Source organism: Eucyclogobius newberryi, unplaced genomic scaffold, assembly GCF_026437365.1.
Source record: "Eucyclogobius newberryi isolate DKJ021-1_F unplaced genomic scaffold, fEucNew1.0.hap1 SCAF_2, whole genome shotgun sequence".
NCBI lineage: Eukaryota > Metazoa > Chordata > Actinopteri > Gobiiformes > Gobiidae > Eucyclogobius > Eucyclogobius newberryi.
The window spans coordinates 34,458,172-34,471,842 of record NW_027315834.1 but is presented as its reverse complement, the minus strand read 5'-3'; the positions used below and the strand labels follow the sequence as shown (position 1 = coordinate 34,471,842).

General features: G+C 41.3%; 3 protein-coding genes across 3 annotated transcripts; 2 read left to right on the top strand and 1 right to left on the bottom strand.

Annotated features, from left to right (window-relative positions):
- The first annotated feature begins 377 nt into the window (after positions 1-377).
- arfgap3 (ADP-ribosylation factor GTPase activating protein 3) lies at positions 378-4,999 on the top strand. Its single transcript, XM_072455127.1, has 16 exons — positions 378-544; positions 840-958; positions 1,105-1,177; positions 1,250-1,381; positions 1,467-1,547; positions 1,625-1,703; positions 1,782-1,841; positions 1,930-1,976; positions 2,055-2,206; positions 2,300-2,431; positions 2,553-2,678; positions 2,777-2,920; positions 3,060-3,177; positions 3,549-3,636; positions 3,717-3,841; positions 3,925-4,999. Exons 1-16 carry the CDS (start codon positions 476-478, stop codon positions 3,940-3,942), a joined length of 1,563 nt encoding a protein of 520 aa, XP_072311228.1. The 5' UTR covers positions 378-475; the 3' UTR covers positions 3,943-4,999.
- A 484-nt stretch (positions 5,000-5,483) lies between these two features.
- ikbip (IKBKB interacting protein) lies at positions 5,484-8,307 on the top strand. Its single transcript, XM_072453513.1, has 5 exons — positions 5,484-5,779; positions 5,846-5,963; positions 6,184-7,077; positions 7,434-7,652; positions 7,732-8,307. Exons 1-5 carry the CDS (start codon positions 5,571-5,573, stop codon positions 8,290-8,292), a joined length of 2,001 nt encoding a protein of 666 aa, XP_072309614.1. The 5' UTR covers positions 5,484-5,570; the 3' UTR covers positions 8,293-8,307.
- A 1,701-nt stretch (positions 8,308-10,008) lies between these two features.
- On the bottom strand, positions 10,009-12,135 carry ckap4 (cytoskeleton associated protein 4). Its single transcript, XM_072455106.1, has 2 exons — positions 11,733-12,135; positions 10,009-11,378 (listed from the first exon to the last, which is right to left on the bottom strand). Exons 1-2 carry the CDS (start codon positions 12,048-12,050, stop codon positions 10,209-10,211), a joined length of 1,488 nt encoding a protein of 495 aa, XP_072311207.1. The 5' UTR covers positions 12,051-12,135; the 3' UTR covers positions 10,009-10,208.
- Positions 12,136-13,671: the final 1,536 nt, after the last annotated feature.

Genomic DNA, 13,671 nt, shown 5'->3' with positions numbered 1-13,671 from the left:
AACTTACATTTGAAAAACGGAAAGAGGCAGGTTTCTATCTCTTGAGTAATCTTTTGGAGCCGAAACTTGAATAAATCAAGCTTAACAGATTAAAAAAAGCCACAGGAAAACGTTTTTTGGAGATACAATGTCACATATAAACCTATATAAATTGATTTAATGAACTAATAAAGCATCATAAAAGATCATAATACTTATACATTCACTTGTAGCTGTATTATTTTTATCTCGCATTTATTTTTTGTGTTTTATTTCTGAGTCAGAGGCCAGTGGTCCGAGCTGGACAAACGCGATGTAAAACTACATTACCCACAAGGCCACAGCGCCATCGCCACAACACAACCACGTGTCCTTCTCAGCCAATCAGCGTTGCCTGCACCGCTCTCCGACTGACGTGTCGCGTTCCGGTTGTTATTGAGGAAAATTGTGACAAATGCTTCTTTAAAAAACGGGGACATTGAAGACGACCACGACCATGTCAGACCCGACGAAGCACGACATTACCACAATCTTCAAGAGACTTCGCGGCATCCAGACGAATAAGGTGAGTCAGCTTCGTTTGTCCTTTCTTTTGAACAAGGAAGTCTGGGATAAAACATGACACGTCGCTTCTTTTACTAGCCGACATTGTCTTTGGAAGATAAACGTCAAACTGTCTCATTTCAAATAGCTGATTCGTTATTCGTTTTTTAAAATCCCTTCCGTCTTTCCCAGGCTAACAGACCCAATAATGTGGCCTTCTTTAACATTAGCTCCACCTGTTGCAGTTTTGACAAAATGATACGTTTCCTTAAGAGATTTGACAACTAAATGTGCATTTTTCACTTTGTCTGCTGCAGGTTTGCTTTGACTGCTCAGCCAAAAACCCCAGTTGGGCCAGCATCACTTATGGAGTATTTCTATGTATAGACTGCTCTGGGACACATCGGTCTCTGGGGGTGCACCTGACGTTTATCAGGTTTGTGCTGGAGATCAAAACACACTGGATGCTACTTTTCATGTACTTTCGTGTATTTATGCTGAATATGTTTGAGACTATTGAAATAATACGTCTTGAGTTGAATGGTACCATGTCAAAGGCATCTAAATGTCTCTTGTACACAGGTCTACTGAACTGGACTCAAATTGGTCATGGTTTCAATTGCGGTGCATGCAAGTGGGAGGCAATGCCAATGCGGTGAGTACATAGATGCACAGCACAAATACTAATGGTACAATGATGTCATGGGTTCTGTATATTCTCTTTTAGGTTGCCTTTTTCAGTCAACATGGCTCCACGTCCAACGCCGCTAATACCAAGTACAACAGCAGAGCAGCTCAACTGTACAGAGAAAAGATAAAGACTCTTGCCACACAAGCCACACGGCGTCATGGCACTGAGGTAATGCTCAAACATGGCTGCCATTATCAAATGGTGTTTAACTGACGATGTATCAGTTTGACAGATTTTTTTTTTCTTTCAAAAGTTATGGCTTGACAGTCAGGCTCCTCTTTCTCCAACATCACCGGATGAAAAACATGTGGATTTCTTTAGTCTGCATACACAGGTATGCTTTGTATTTTATTTGTTATTAAGTTTTAACACAAATATTGTGTTTTATTAGTCTTGTTGTATTCATTTCAGACTCTTCCTGACAATCTAAACATGCCCAAAATGAATCTCAGTGCCCCCACACCTGAAGCTGCTGAAGAAGACAAAAATGGTTTGTTTCCTTTTGGTACATACTTTTCATTACTCCTGTTTTCTGTTTGCAGTTTGTATTTTTTTCTTTGTATTTCAGGTAACCAAGAAGAAGGGCCTAGTGTGGATATGCTGAGCGTCTCTCCAAAAGCAAATCCAGGTTTGGATCAGTGCTGTCATCTAACAACTTGTGGTTTTCTATTTTTGCAGCAAAACATATTTAAAATATGACTCTTGACTTTTTGCAGACTTGTCTTTATTTTTAAAAAAGAAACCAGCAGCTGCTAAGAAATCAGTATGTACAAAAAATGATATTTTTAGTATAAAATGTAAATGTTAGCGTCTTATTTTACTAATGAAACATTTTCTGTAGCTTGCCTCCAAAAAAGGGGGCCTTGGAGCTCAGAAGGTCAGCAGTAAGAGTTTCTCAGAGGTGGAGAAAATGGCTCAAGCTGTTGATAAACGTCGAGAGAAAGAGGAAAGTTCTGCTCCTGGAGGCAAGACAGCGTCTCAGGCCGAGTCTGTGTGAGTGCAGTCTTTAGCCAACTACTGGTTTCAATGTGATTATATTTGATCAGGCTTTTTCTATTGCTCCATTAATTGTCTTTATCTCATTAGTGCCCCGTCCTTGCGGCTGGCGTATAAGGATCTTGAGCAGCAAAGAAAACTTGACGAGAAAAAGATTAATCAGTTTGAAGGAAAGAAGAAGGAGCAAGCAGAGAGGCTTGGCATGGGTCTAGGAATAAGGAGGTATTTATTCATATATAGGAAGTAACTGTACACTTCTGTCTAGTGTTTTGATTACATGTTGCACTGAAATATTTTGTGATGGCTTAATTAATGGCTGCTCTTTTTCTCGTTTTGGGTGCAGTGGAATCACCCATTCAGTGACTTCAGAAATGCAGATTATCCAACAGGAAAATCCACACGGGTCTAAGACTAAAAAGAGCCAGAAGTTTGTAGCTGATGAAGATGATGACGCATCTTTCAGCTCTAGGTAAAACTTATGTGTCATTTAATTCTCACATAATCATCCATAATTTGCCGTCAAATATAATGATGGAATAAAATCTCATCAGAGTGTTACTGACATAGGGTCTTGTCGCGGTTTGAGGATGAAACCTCCGATACATTTTCATCTCGGTGGGACGACAGCAGCGACGGAGGGTGGCTGAAGGAAAGCAAGAAACCAGAGCCAGACTTCTACATCACAACCCCTATATCGTCCCGCGATGAAAGGTTTGGACAAAACAAGTATTAAAAAGGCCGTACTTATCGCTCATTAATTGTGTCAAATAAAAGCTGGTCAGGAATCATTGTTATCATCGTTTTAATGTCATGCCTAAATTAGCTTTGCGTGTTGAATTTGTTCCATTAGATCCACGTCCAGGAGAAAAGCGGAACCAGTCATGGACACCGGGGACGCTCAGAAAAAGTTTGGTGACGCCAAGGCCATTTCTTCTGACATGTACTTTGGAAAACAGGACAACTATGAGGTAAATGCACCGGGTATAATTGTATCTAATTATAACAATTCACCTTAAAATACTCTGTAAAGACTAGTATCAGAAACTAAATAAACCAGGGACTAAACCAGGAGTAATAAGTGAATCAGAAAAGTTTTATTGCCCTTGTCATTGACCAAAATGCAATTAAGAACCTGCTTTGTGGTGTAACATGAATAATAATGGTAAATAAAATATAGACTGTGCTAAAGAACAAAAAAAAGCACACATGAAGTAAGGTGTTACGTATTTAAATACAATATCTATAAAATATGAACAGAACAGTCCAGGTGAACAAGTGTTGTTGACGTGAGTTATTATAAAGTGTTTATGGGCGCTGTCTTAATATTATTGCTTTTCAGTATGAGGCTAAAACACGGCTGGAGAGATTGTCTGCTCATTCCTCTATAAGTTCAGCAGATTTATTTGAGGACCAAAAGAAACAAAGCGGTGAGTCACACTCGTAACAGCAGTATTCATTGTGCAAAATAAAAGAATTACACTTTTTAATGTTTTTCTTTTGCACACAGCGAGTTCATATCAGTTGACCAAAGTTCTGCCCAGCGCTCCTGATATGGCACAACTTAAACAGGGAGTACGCTCAGTCGCTGGGAAACTGTCTGTGATGGCCAGTGGTGTGGTTAGTTCTATACAGGTAATATACAGTGTTCTTTGTTTCTTTTTTTTTAAAATGTATTTTAGGATGTTTAACTATATATATATATATATATTCTTTAGGATCACTACGGGTCCTGAGCCTTGATGTTCTTGTGTGGAAAAAGAAGAGACCATTCAATGCTGTAAGATAAAAACATGTCATGAAATAAGCAATCTCGTCCACTTCTGCAGCTACAGTTTACCTAAAATTACCAATGTTTACTTTCCTTCTTGTTCAATCTGCTCTTTATGTGTGTATCCTAAAGGGAAATATGTCTGAAATATACATTTTGTTCTTTTCTTGTTGTTGAAGGGTTTCATGGCTCACATCTTATTTTTGCACATTTGTTTCAAAAGTGCACTTATACTTTTCTACACAAAGGACCAAAATCTAAGATTTTGCAATTAAATATAAATGAAGTGTAAAAGCGCAACTTCATGAAGTAGCTGTAGCAGTCGCCTTAAAATGTAAACTGTTTTGGTGTAGGTCAATTGCACTCTATGCTTTACTTTGCTCAGTCTTGCTAAAATGTAATGAAAGCTTTTCTTTTATGTGTATTTAATCGTGTAGACTTAATTTGGTGGCCTTTTTGTTGTAGATTATATCATGTTTGTCAAGTTTTCAAGAATGAAGGTTTGTAAGTTATGTAGGTCACTGACATGTTGTGTACATGTACATGAAGTTTATTTTGGGGCTTTGTCTGAGACTTTGAGGTGTTACATTTGTTTGAAACAGTCAATGATATAGTGCCTCTTGGTTACAAGTTGTCCATACTGCCCAAATAATATTGTAATACAGTGTTAAGAAAACCCAGTCCCCCACTAAAAGTATTTGAAATGTTTTTCCTAAAACTGAATCTTTCCATTTCCCAGTTGCAAACCAAACTTTCTTCTCTTATGTTTTATTGTAAAACAATGGCAGCTTTGTATTGTCCAGGAGGAGGAATTGACTGCCCTTGTCTCTTTTTGTGTCCTCTTACCTTTCATGGGGAAATAGTGAGCCAACAGTCTGTTTTACATTCATTTAAAATCAGACAAATGTATTTCCCATGGAGGAATTTCAACCTTTTTCCATTATTATTTTTATATTCTGCATAAATCATCATATTTTAAAATCTAATATAATTGCACACAGAAGCTGGCTCACAACGTTATATAAAAAGTGGTATAATTTGGCAATTTGGTAATAAACGATTGACTGTTCTCTTTACGTGTTTATAATTGGTGGTTTTAGTGTGACATATTATTTGATTGGCCGTATATAGATCCATGATCGAACCTGGCGCAGGCCTACGTGGCTAAGTGATGCATTTAATGTCCCTGGTCTATTACGTATCTATTATCCTATTATGGATTTAACCCAAACTTACTAAACTAAAATATTAAGTGATTTGTTTATTTTAGTAATTGCAGATGACCCACCGAGATTTTTTTTTGTACATAATGCATAATAATAGCTTTGCATATTCACATTTTGGACTTTTATTGTCGGTCGTAGTCATCTACATGGCCAGTAGTCTTTTTCCCTACCATTATGATTAGCCCCTGAACGCAGCGTCGTGTGGAAGAAGAGAGTTTGGAGCTCGCGGCTCCGGTTTGTGCGACTTGAGCAAAAGAGACATTAAAGTGCGCACTATGAACCTAGATGCGCAAGAGCCGGCGTCATCTCATCTATAAGTGTTTTGTCTGATTTTTTTGCGTCAGTTTTTGTACGTCCAGCGTTTAAAATGCCCAATGAGGTGAAGCAAAGGAAAAAGAGCCAGCCACAGAAATCCAGTGATGATACGCCTGAAACGGCAGCGGACGGTCCCGGTGAAGCCCACGCGGTGAAAGCGGTGTCGGGACACGCTTCTGGAGGAGAACATAAGTCTTCTGTGTTGGATTTCAAAGGCGTTTTGTGTTTACTGTCGCTCACAGCCTGTGGTGTTCTGAGCTGGTAAGCGCCCCGGCTTTGCCCATTAGAAGTGTCACGTAGCAGTGCTAACTTTGCCTGTGTTTTAAGGGTCGTGCTGCAGCAGAATGAGAGGTTTTCTGACATTGAAGAGAAGTTCCAACTTTTGCATAAGAAAACATCTCCACTGATCGCCATGGAACACGACATACAAACAGTTTCAAAACAGGTACGTTGAATTTTAAACCATCACCCGTAAAGAGCCACATTTGTACAACTTATTCTGTGTGTAATCTGTGTGTATAAACTTAATTATGACGTAAAGACAAATGAAGGCCAACTAGCTTATAAGCTTCGGTCTAAGAATATATTGCACTCTTATTGTTATTAGCTGTAGATCATAGAAACTCCTACAGAAACAGCCCTCCTGTTTTGTGTTGTGGCTGCAGCTCGCAGCTTCAGAAGACGACCTCCAGGTGGCGCTATCCAGTGTTTCCATGGCATCAAGACTCCAGCAGGACATCTCCACTCTTCACGCAGCCGTAATGGCGATACAGGCTGATGAGAAGTCCGCCTCCGGTGATCTGCAAGAGGTCAACGCACACTTTCTGAACGTGACTGAGACTTGGCAGCAGCGTCTCGGTGTGATCAACTCAGACTTGGTGGCACTAAAGTCCGAGTCCCGGGACGCTCACTCCGAAGCCACTGAGAAGGTGAATGAGGCTGAGCGTAGAGTGAAGTCCCTGGAGGAGAGATTAGAGGAGCTGGAGGACAGCACCAAGAGGAACGCCCGGGCTATGGTGCGCACGGAGGAGGACGACGTGAAAAAAGCTCAGGACCATCTCGACTGGAACACCAAACAGATCCAGAAACTCAACGACCAGATCAGCAGCCTGGCCCAGAAAGAGTCTGAACTCAGCTCTCAGCTCCAGGAGCACATCCCCAAGGCAGAAGAGTGTGAACAGCACCTGCCCAAAGTGGAGGAGGCCATCCGGTCTATTGTGAGACTGGCAAGTGACCTGAGCGGGACTGAGAAAAGACTAGAGGAGCTGACTCTGCAGGTGTTTGGCAGTGAGGACAGCATGCTCAAAGCAGTGAATGAAATCCTGCAGCTCAGACAGGAACTGGACACTCTACACGCTAAAAACAGCATTCTCAAGATGAAGGATGAGCTGTCGGTGGTGAAAGAGGCAGTCCGTGAACTCACTCTGGTGTTGAGACAAAACCATGATGAGAACCAAGGAGAGTCAGCCAGTCAGGTGGAGGAGGAGGAATGGACCCATGAGGAAGATGAGCCCTGGGAGAATGAGGAGGAGCCTCTGTTGATAGATGAAATCATGCAATGATGTTCAGTTTTATGTTTCAGTTTTTTGTCATTATATACCCTTTTTCTGTACCAGAGTTTTTGAATAAAATGTATGTTATAGTTTAACTTCAGTGTAAAATGTTTGTATATAATAAAAACAAGTTCAATGATTTAGTGCACATAACACATTTACAATTATTAGTGTTTATTTTGCTAAGACTGGACAAAGTTGCAGTTTTCTATATTTTGTTTTCATAGTAAAGTAGTAAAATATTTAATAAAATCGAATTCGGCTTCATATATATGTATATATTTATCTTGTTCTAACTGCCTAATACAGTCTCTTCATGTGTAACATACACAGCTTGAGTCAAAAGTACTGCTGAATTTCAGTGTGAGAGTGTGCGGCTAAAGCTGGAGGGTCTCGGGGCTCAGAAAGGACTGGAGTCTGGGCTGAAACGACTGGAGCAGGAGACGATGCAGTTAAAGGACTGGTCCTCTGGACTCTCTGAGAAACAATCCCAGCTCCAAACCAGTCTCACTACACTGAGAGCTGCTGTGAGACAGATAGAGGAACGCACTTCTGCCATTGCAAAGGACTTCACCAGCAAGGTACCAGTGTTCTGGCAGATGAATAAGGGCATACATGTTTGTCTCCTTAGTAACCAGCAGGTTTCATGTTTTCCTGTAGGTGTCTTCAGTGCGGACAGATGTGCGCAGAATGGATGGACTTCGCTCAGAGCTGGAGTCTCTGCTCTCTCAGGTGGGGGAGCTGGAGGACAAGGCGTCACAGGTGGAGCGCACCATGGTCAAACGGATCGGGGATGTCCTGGCCAACAGCATAGACCGAGTGTCCAGTCTGCGCTCCTCCTCTGAGCGCAACAGCCAGGCCATAGAGCAGCTCCAGCGCCGCATCCCTGAGCTGGTCTCTGCTGACAGGAAGCTGGCAGAGCGGCTGAGGGAGCTGGAGAGTGGGAGAGCCAAGGTCATACGAACTGTCACGTTTGCCAGTGACCTCAAACCAAAGGTCTTCACCATTAAAAGAGACTTTGGGGCGTTGGAGCCTCAACTGGTGGACCTGACTCTGCGGATAGGTCAACTGGCCGAAGACTTGACCAAAAGAGAGCAAGAGATTGTGGAACTGAGACAGACACTGACGAACCTTACTACAGTGGAGAGTGAACTGGGGCAGGCAGCCAGACAGGTTAGCCAGATTATAGACAGCTCTGATCAATGTAAAAATCATGGGTAATGTTACCGTGGCAAGTGCGGCGGCCGTCTAGTGTTTGTGAATTTATTTTAAACAAGACTGTTTTAATCCCATGTCCTTTTACACTGTAACAAAATGTAACTTAACATGAAAGCATTGTAAGTATTCAGAATATAGTACTGTACTCTGATCAGACAAGATATATTTTTTTCAATTGACCAGAGATAGAAAATCAAAATAACACAAGCAGACAACAACCACGCATCAATAGAAACAAAATCATGGCACATACAAACCCAAACAAGAGTCCCACTTAGTCCAAAGCCTGTCAAATCTGTCTGAAAGTCACTTCATCCATTTGTCTAATGTCTGTCACAATGTCAGTCCAGTCCTCGAGCGTGGGTGAAGTCAGCTACCTCCTTGTGATGGCCTCTTTTCCTGCCTCAAATGTATGCTCCAAAGGCACACATCCACTGCGTCCACGGCAGTAGCCCCGAGGCCCAAGCACATCTTGTGATTGTATGAAGAACAGAATTATGATGTACAATAATGTAAACACAGGGCCAGAAATGGCTTTAAATTGATAAAAGATAGTTTTGCACGGTGGCAAAGGCGGATAGCGCTCTTGCCTCCCAAGAAGGAGATCATGGGTTTGATTCCCGGACCAGACCAACATCACATGATCTCTCTGGGTGGAGTCTGCATGTCCTCCCTGTGTTACCGTTGGTTCTCTCCGGGTTCTCCGGCTCCTCCCACCGTCCAAAGACATGCATGTGTTAGGCAAAATTGGTGACTCTAAATTGGCCCTAGTGAATGAATGTGAGCGTGAACTGTCTGTAATGTCTATGTCTCTGTGTTGGCCCTGCGACAAGTTGGGCACTGTCCAGGGTGTACCCCGCCTAAGGCCCAAAGTCACTGGGATAGGCTCCAGTCACCCGCGACCCCGAAAGGGAACAAGCGGTAGAAAATGGATGGATGGATAGTTTTGAAGTCCCAGCAATGACAGAACTTTAGCTGTGCCTGGCAGGACCTGTTTTTTTGGAATTTAAAATGTAATATTCACTAATAATATGTCACTGGTCTACAATTATAGACATAAGTATTGTAATAAAAATGCAAAAAAAAGTGCTTTCCCTATCCATGTGATTGACAAATTATTATTATATCTTCTGACTGGACAAAAGTACTCATACCTACGACCAGGACGCTGTAACTCGAGTAGAATTTTACAGTCCCAACATGGGACCCGAGAAAGCACAACTTTGATGTTTCTATTTTTATTGGCTGCATTCTCATTGAAGAATTGAATTGTTATAATTTCAGATGGAGCAACTATATAACTAGAGCGATTCACTATTTCTGGGAGAAATATCCTAACTTAACATATTCCAAAATTGTGACCACAATCATAATTTTGGTTTCGAGTGATGTCACCACTTTCTAAAGCTTTTGCTTATTTATCCTGATATGTAAAACCTTGAACTTTGTGCCAGTTTTTGTTTCATGTGGAAAGACCCAGTAATAAGAGAGATAGACCTCTCCTCCAGCTCAATTTAAAAAATGTTACATAGGATTTTGGTTCTGGCTGAATGTAGCGTGTTTTAATCTCTATGAGTTAGAGAATTTTGTTGACTATTGCTGCAGATATTGTTTGCTTTGTCTCTTTATCAAAAATATTATTAATAAAAATGCAATGTGCAAGTGTTAAGGCTGTTGGAAGGTGTGAATAATTTAATAAATAAATATAAAAATAAAACAATCGATGGAAAGGTTTTATTGTTTAATAAACTGGATCAAACACAGCTTATTGCAGCTCAAACACAAAGTCAAACATAAATCCAAAATTAAATTACAGAAATAGAAACAGTGCAGAATGAATCTGGATTTCAGATACACAGTCCAATATCCTTCTCTCTTTCTCACATCTTGGGATGTTATTATTTGTAATGCTAGCTTCCCTACTTTTTGCCCTTTGGAGCTTTGGATAGACTGGCCAGTGTTTGTGTTGTCTCATGTAGAGTTTTCTGAAGACCAGAAATGGCCTCTTCGTGGACCTCTAGTTTAGCAGCCTTATTCTCCAGACTGCTGACCAAACTCTGAAGGTTTTTCAGCTGCTCTGGCTTCACGCTACCTGCACTGCTCTCCACAGCTTCCAGTCTTTTGCCCAGATTCCCTACCTGAGCACTGAGGCTGGAATCCTGAGAAACCAGTTCAACCTGAGCATTAACATCAGTCAGACTAGACTGGAGTTCCTCCACACTCTTTTTTAGTGCCACTAATTCCTGCTCCAGTGTGCTCTCATTTGTGTCACACCTGGACAAGAGGGACTCCACTTTGGAGGTGATATCAGAGAGAGAGTTGGACAGAGAGTCCACGCTCTCCTCTGAGGCTTTGACTCTAGACTCTAGTTCATCTGATTTTTTTAAGTTGTGCGCAGTGGTTTCCACCAGTTTGACCTCAACACTTCGGACTGCCTCGGCTGTCTGCTCCACCCGGGTTTCCAGAGTCACACTGTGGTCCTTCACAACCTGGACACTGACTTCCGCTTCAGAGAGAGACTGCTTCAGGTGTCCAAAGTTCTCCTGCACCACTTTCCTCACTGCTTCAATTTCTTGGGACAATGAAGCTACTTCCTGGTTGCGTGTCTGCAGCTCCTCTCTTACTGAGCTTATCTGCTGCCTGAGGGAGTCTACAGAGGCATCAGCTTCCTGCTTTGCTGTTCTGATTTCAGCCACAGTGTCCACAATAGTAGAAAGCTCCTGTTTCACCAGTGCAGGATCTTCCATGTCTCCCAGCCGGGCTTTGAGTTCAGAGAGCTGTGTCTTTGTGTCCTCTTGAGCCTCTGTGAATTCTGTGACACTGGCCTTGATGGACTGACTCGCCTTCGCTAGCCGCTCCTCTACTGTCTGCTCTAGAGAAGAGAAGTCCTTTTCACGCTCCTCTTTCACCTCGGCCATGCCTTTGGACAAGTCACTGAGAAGATTATTCTGGAGCTTGCGAAGGGCCTCCTCAACTTTCCTAGTCTCCACCTCCCCCCGCTTCATCCTGCTGATGGCCCCCTCCATCTCCCCCCGAGTGATGCCCAGTGAGGACTCCAGGCCATCCACCACGCTCAGTAGAGACTCCACCTGGACAAGGACACATACCTTCAGTCACACTGGGAACACACACTTTAAACTGCATAGGGTTTAGGGGAAATGAGTGCAAATCAATTTGATGTCAAAGTAAACTACATTAAGTTAATTAACTTTATTAGTGACAAAGCCTTTTATTCTTCAAAGACATTTCAGAATGCACACGCCCACCAAAAAAGTACACAAAGTACTAGAGCTACAACAATGATGATGACACTTTGTACAGAGACATACATGGTCTATGGTAAAGTTTGTCAAACAAAACAAACTAACATGGTTACCATTTAATGCAATGTTTCTTAGTCTTTTGACATGGACATTAATGAGAGATACTGATGCATGTCTTACCTGTTGAGTCACGGTCTGCATTTTACCGAGGAGTTCTGCGTTTTGTTGTGCGCTTTTCTCATGTGAGAAACTTGTCTGGCGAATTTCTTCCATGACTTGCTGTAAATAAAAAGCTGCAAACCCCGAAGCCCCTAACAATGTGACGTAAAACACGGCAGTTGCAAAGAAGCCCAGGCAGCTCCCGGAGCTTGACCCTTGGCTCGGGGAGCTGCTGGTCCCATTGCTAGAAGTTTTTTGGTTCTTCTTTGGCGCATCTTCTTGACTTGGCGCAGCAGTCTTCTCCGCGGTGCCGCTCTTCTGCCGGTTCTTTGCAGTCATTGTTTCAGTAAATGCACTAGTATGAAGTGTTTGGTTTGAGTGCGGTGATGTGAAGGTGTGTGTCTGCTGCTGCCGCTGGGTTTGCAGTCGTGGATGAGAGCGATCTGAGTCCAGGCCCTCTGCAGCAGCAGCGTATCAGTGAGCGCGTCGTGTCTTTCCCGGAGGCCCTTCTGCTGAGGTATGCGGATGGGGGCTGTCCCATGTTCAGTCCTGGGTTACCGACGATGAATGAGTGATTCCTGTTCTGCTTTACACTGAAAAAGACAACAACTTTCTTCTGTTTCAAACTATTTAAATGATTCACTTTTATAGCTAAGCAAAGGGAAACTCCACACCACTCGTTTCGCTCGTTGCCGCATTGAGATGATTAAAACGTTATAACATTGCTATTCAATAAGTCATTGAAAAGTGGGAGAAAAGACAAGGGCTGCATCGATGCACAAGTGTGTATTCTATTATATTCTATTCTATTTGTGTATGGTTTAGTGCTGGCTTCCTGACCTTTTGCAGCAAAACACAGGCCTTAATGCGCAGGACTTGGGAGGGTTTCTGACTCCATGTGACTGACTCCTCCTTTCATACGTGGCAACTCTCAACTTCAGCCACACGCTTCTATATGGCATACAACATACTATAGGAAATAGCTTCTATATGGCATACAACATACTATAGGAAATAGCTTCTATATGGCATACAACATACTATAGGAAATAGCTTCTATATGGCATACAACATACTATAGGAAATAGCTTCTATATGGCATACAACATACTATAGGAAATAGCTTCTATATGGTATACAACATACTATAGGAAATAGCTTCTATATGGCATACAGCATACTATAGGAAATAGCTTCTATATGGTATACAACATACTATAGGAAATAGCTTCTATATGGCATACAACATACTATAGGAAATAGCTTCTATATGGCATACAACATACTATAGGAAATAGCTTCTATATGGTATACAACATACTATAGGAAATAGCTTATATATGGCATACAACATACTATAGGAAATAGCTTCTATATGGTATACAACATACTATAGGAAATAGCTTCTATATGGTATACAACATACTATAGGAAATAGCTTCTATATGGTATACAACATACTATAGGAAGTAGCTTCTATATGGTATACAACATACTATAGGAAATAGCTTCTGTATGGCATAAAACATACTATAAGAAATAGCTTCTATATGGCATACAACATACTATAGGAAATAGCTTCTGTATGGCATAAAACATACTATAAGAAATAGCTTCTATATGGCATGAAACATACTATAAGAAATAGCTTTGTATGGCATAAAACATACTATAAGAAATAGCTTTGTGTGGCATAAAACATACTATAAGAAATAGCTTCTATATGGCATAAAACATACTATAAGAAATAGCTTCTATATGGCATAAAACATACTATAAGAAATAGCTTCTATATGGCATAGAACATACTATAAGAAATAGCTTCTGTATGGCATAAAACATACTATAAGAAATAGCTTCTGTATGGCATACAACATCATATAAGAAATAGCTTCTGAATGGCATAGGTTAATTCGTTGTTTTACTTGAGTTAAAAGACAGAAAGAAAGTAAAAGAGTTC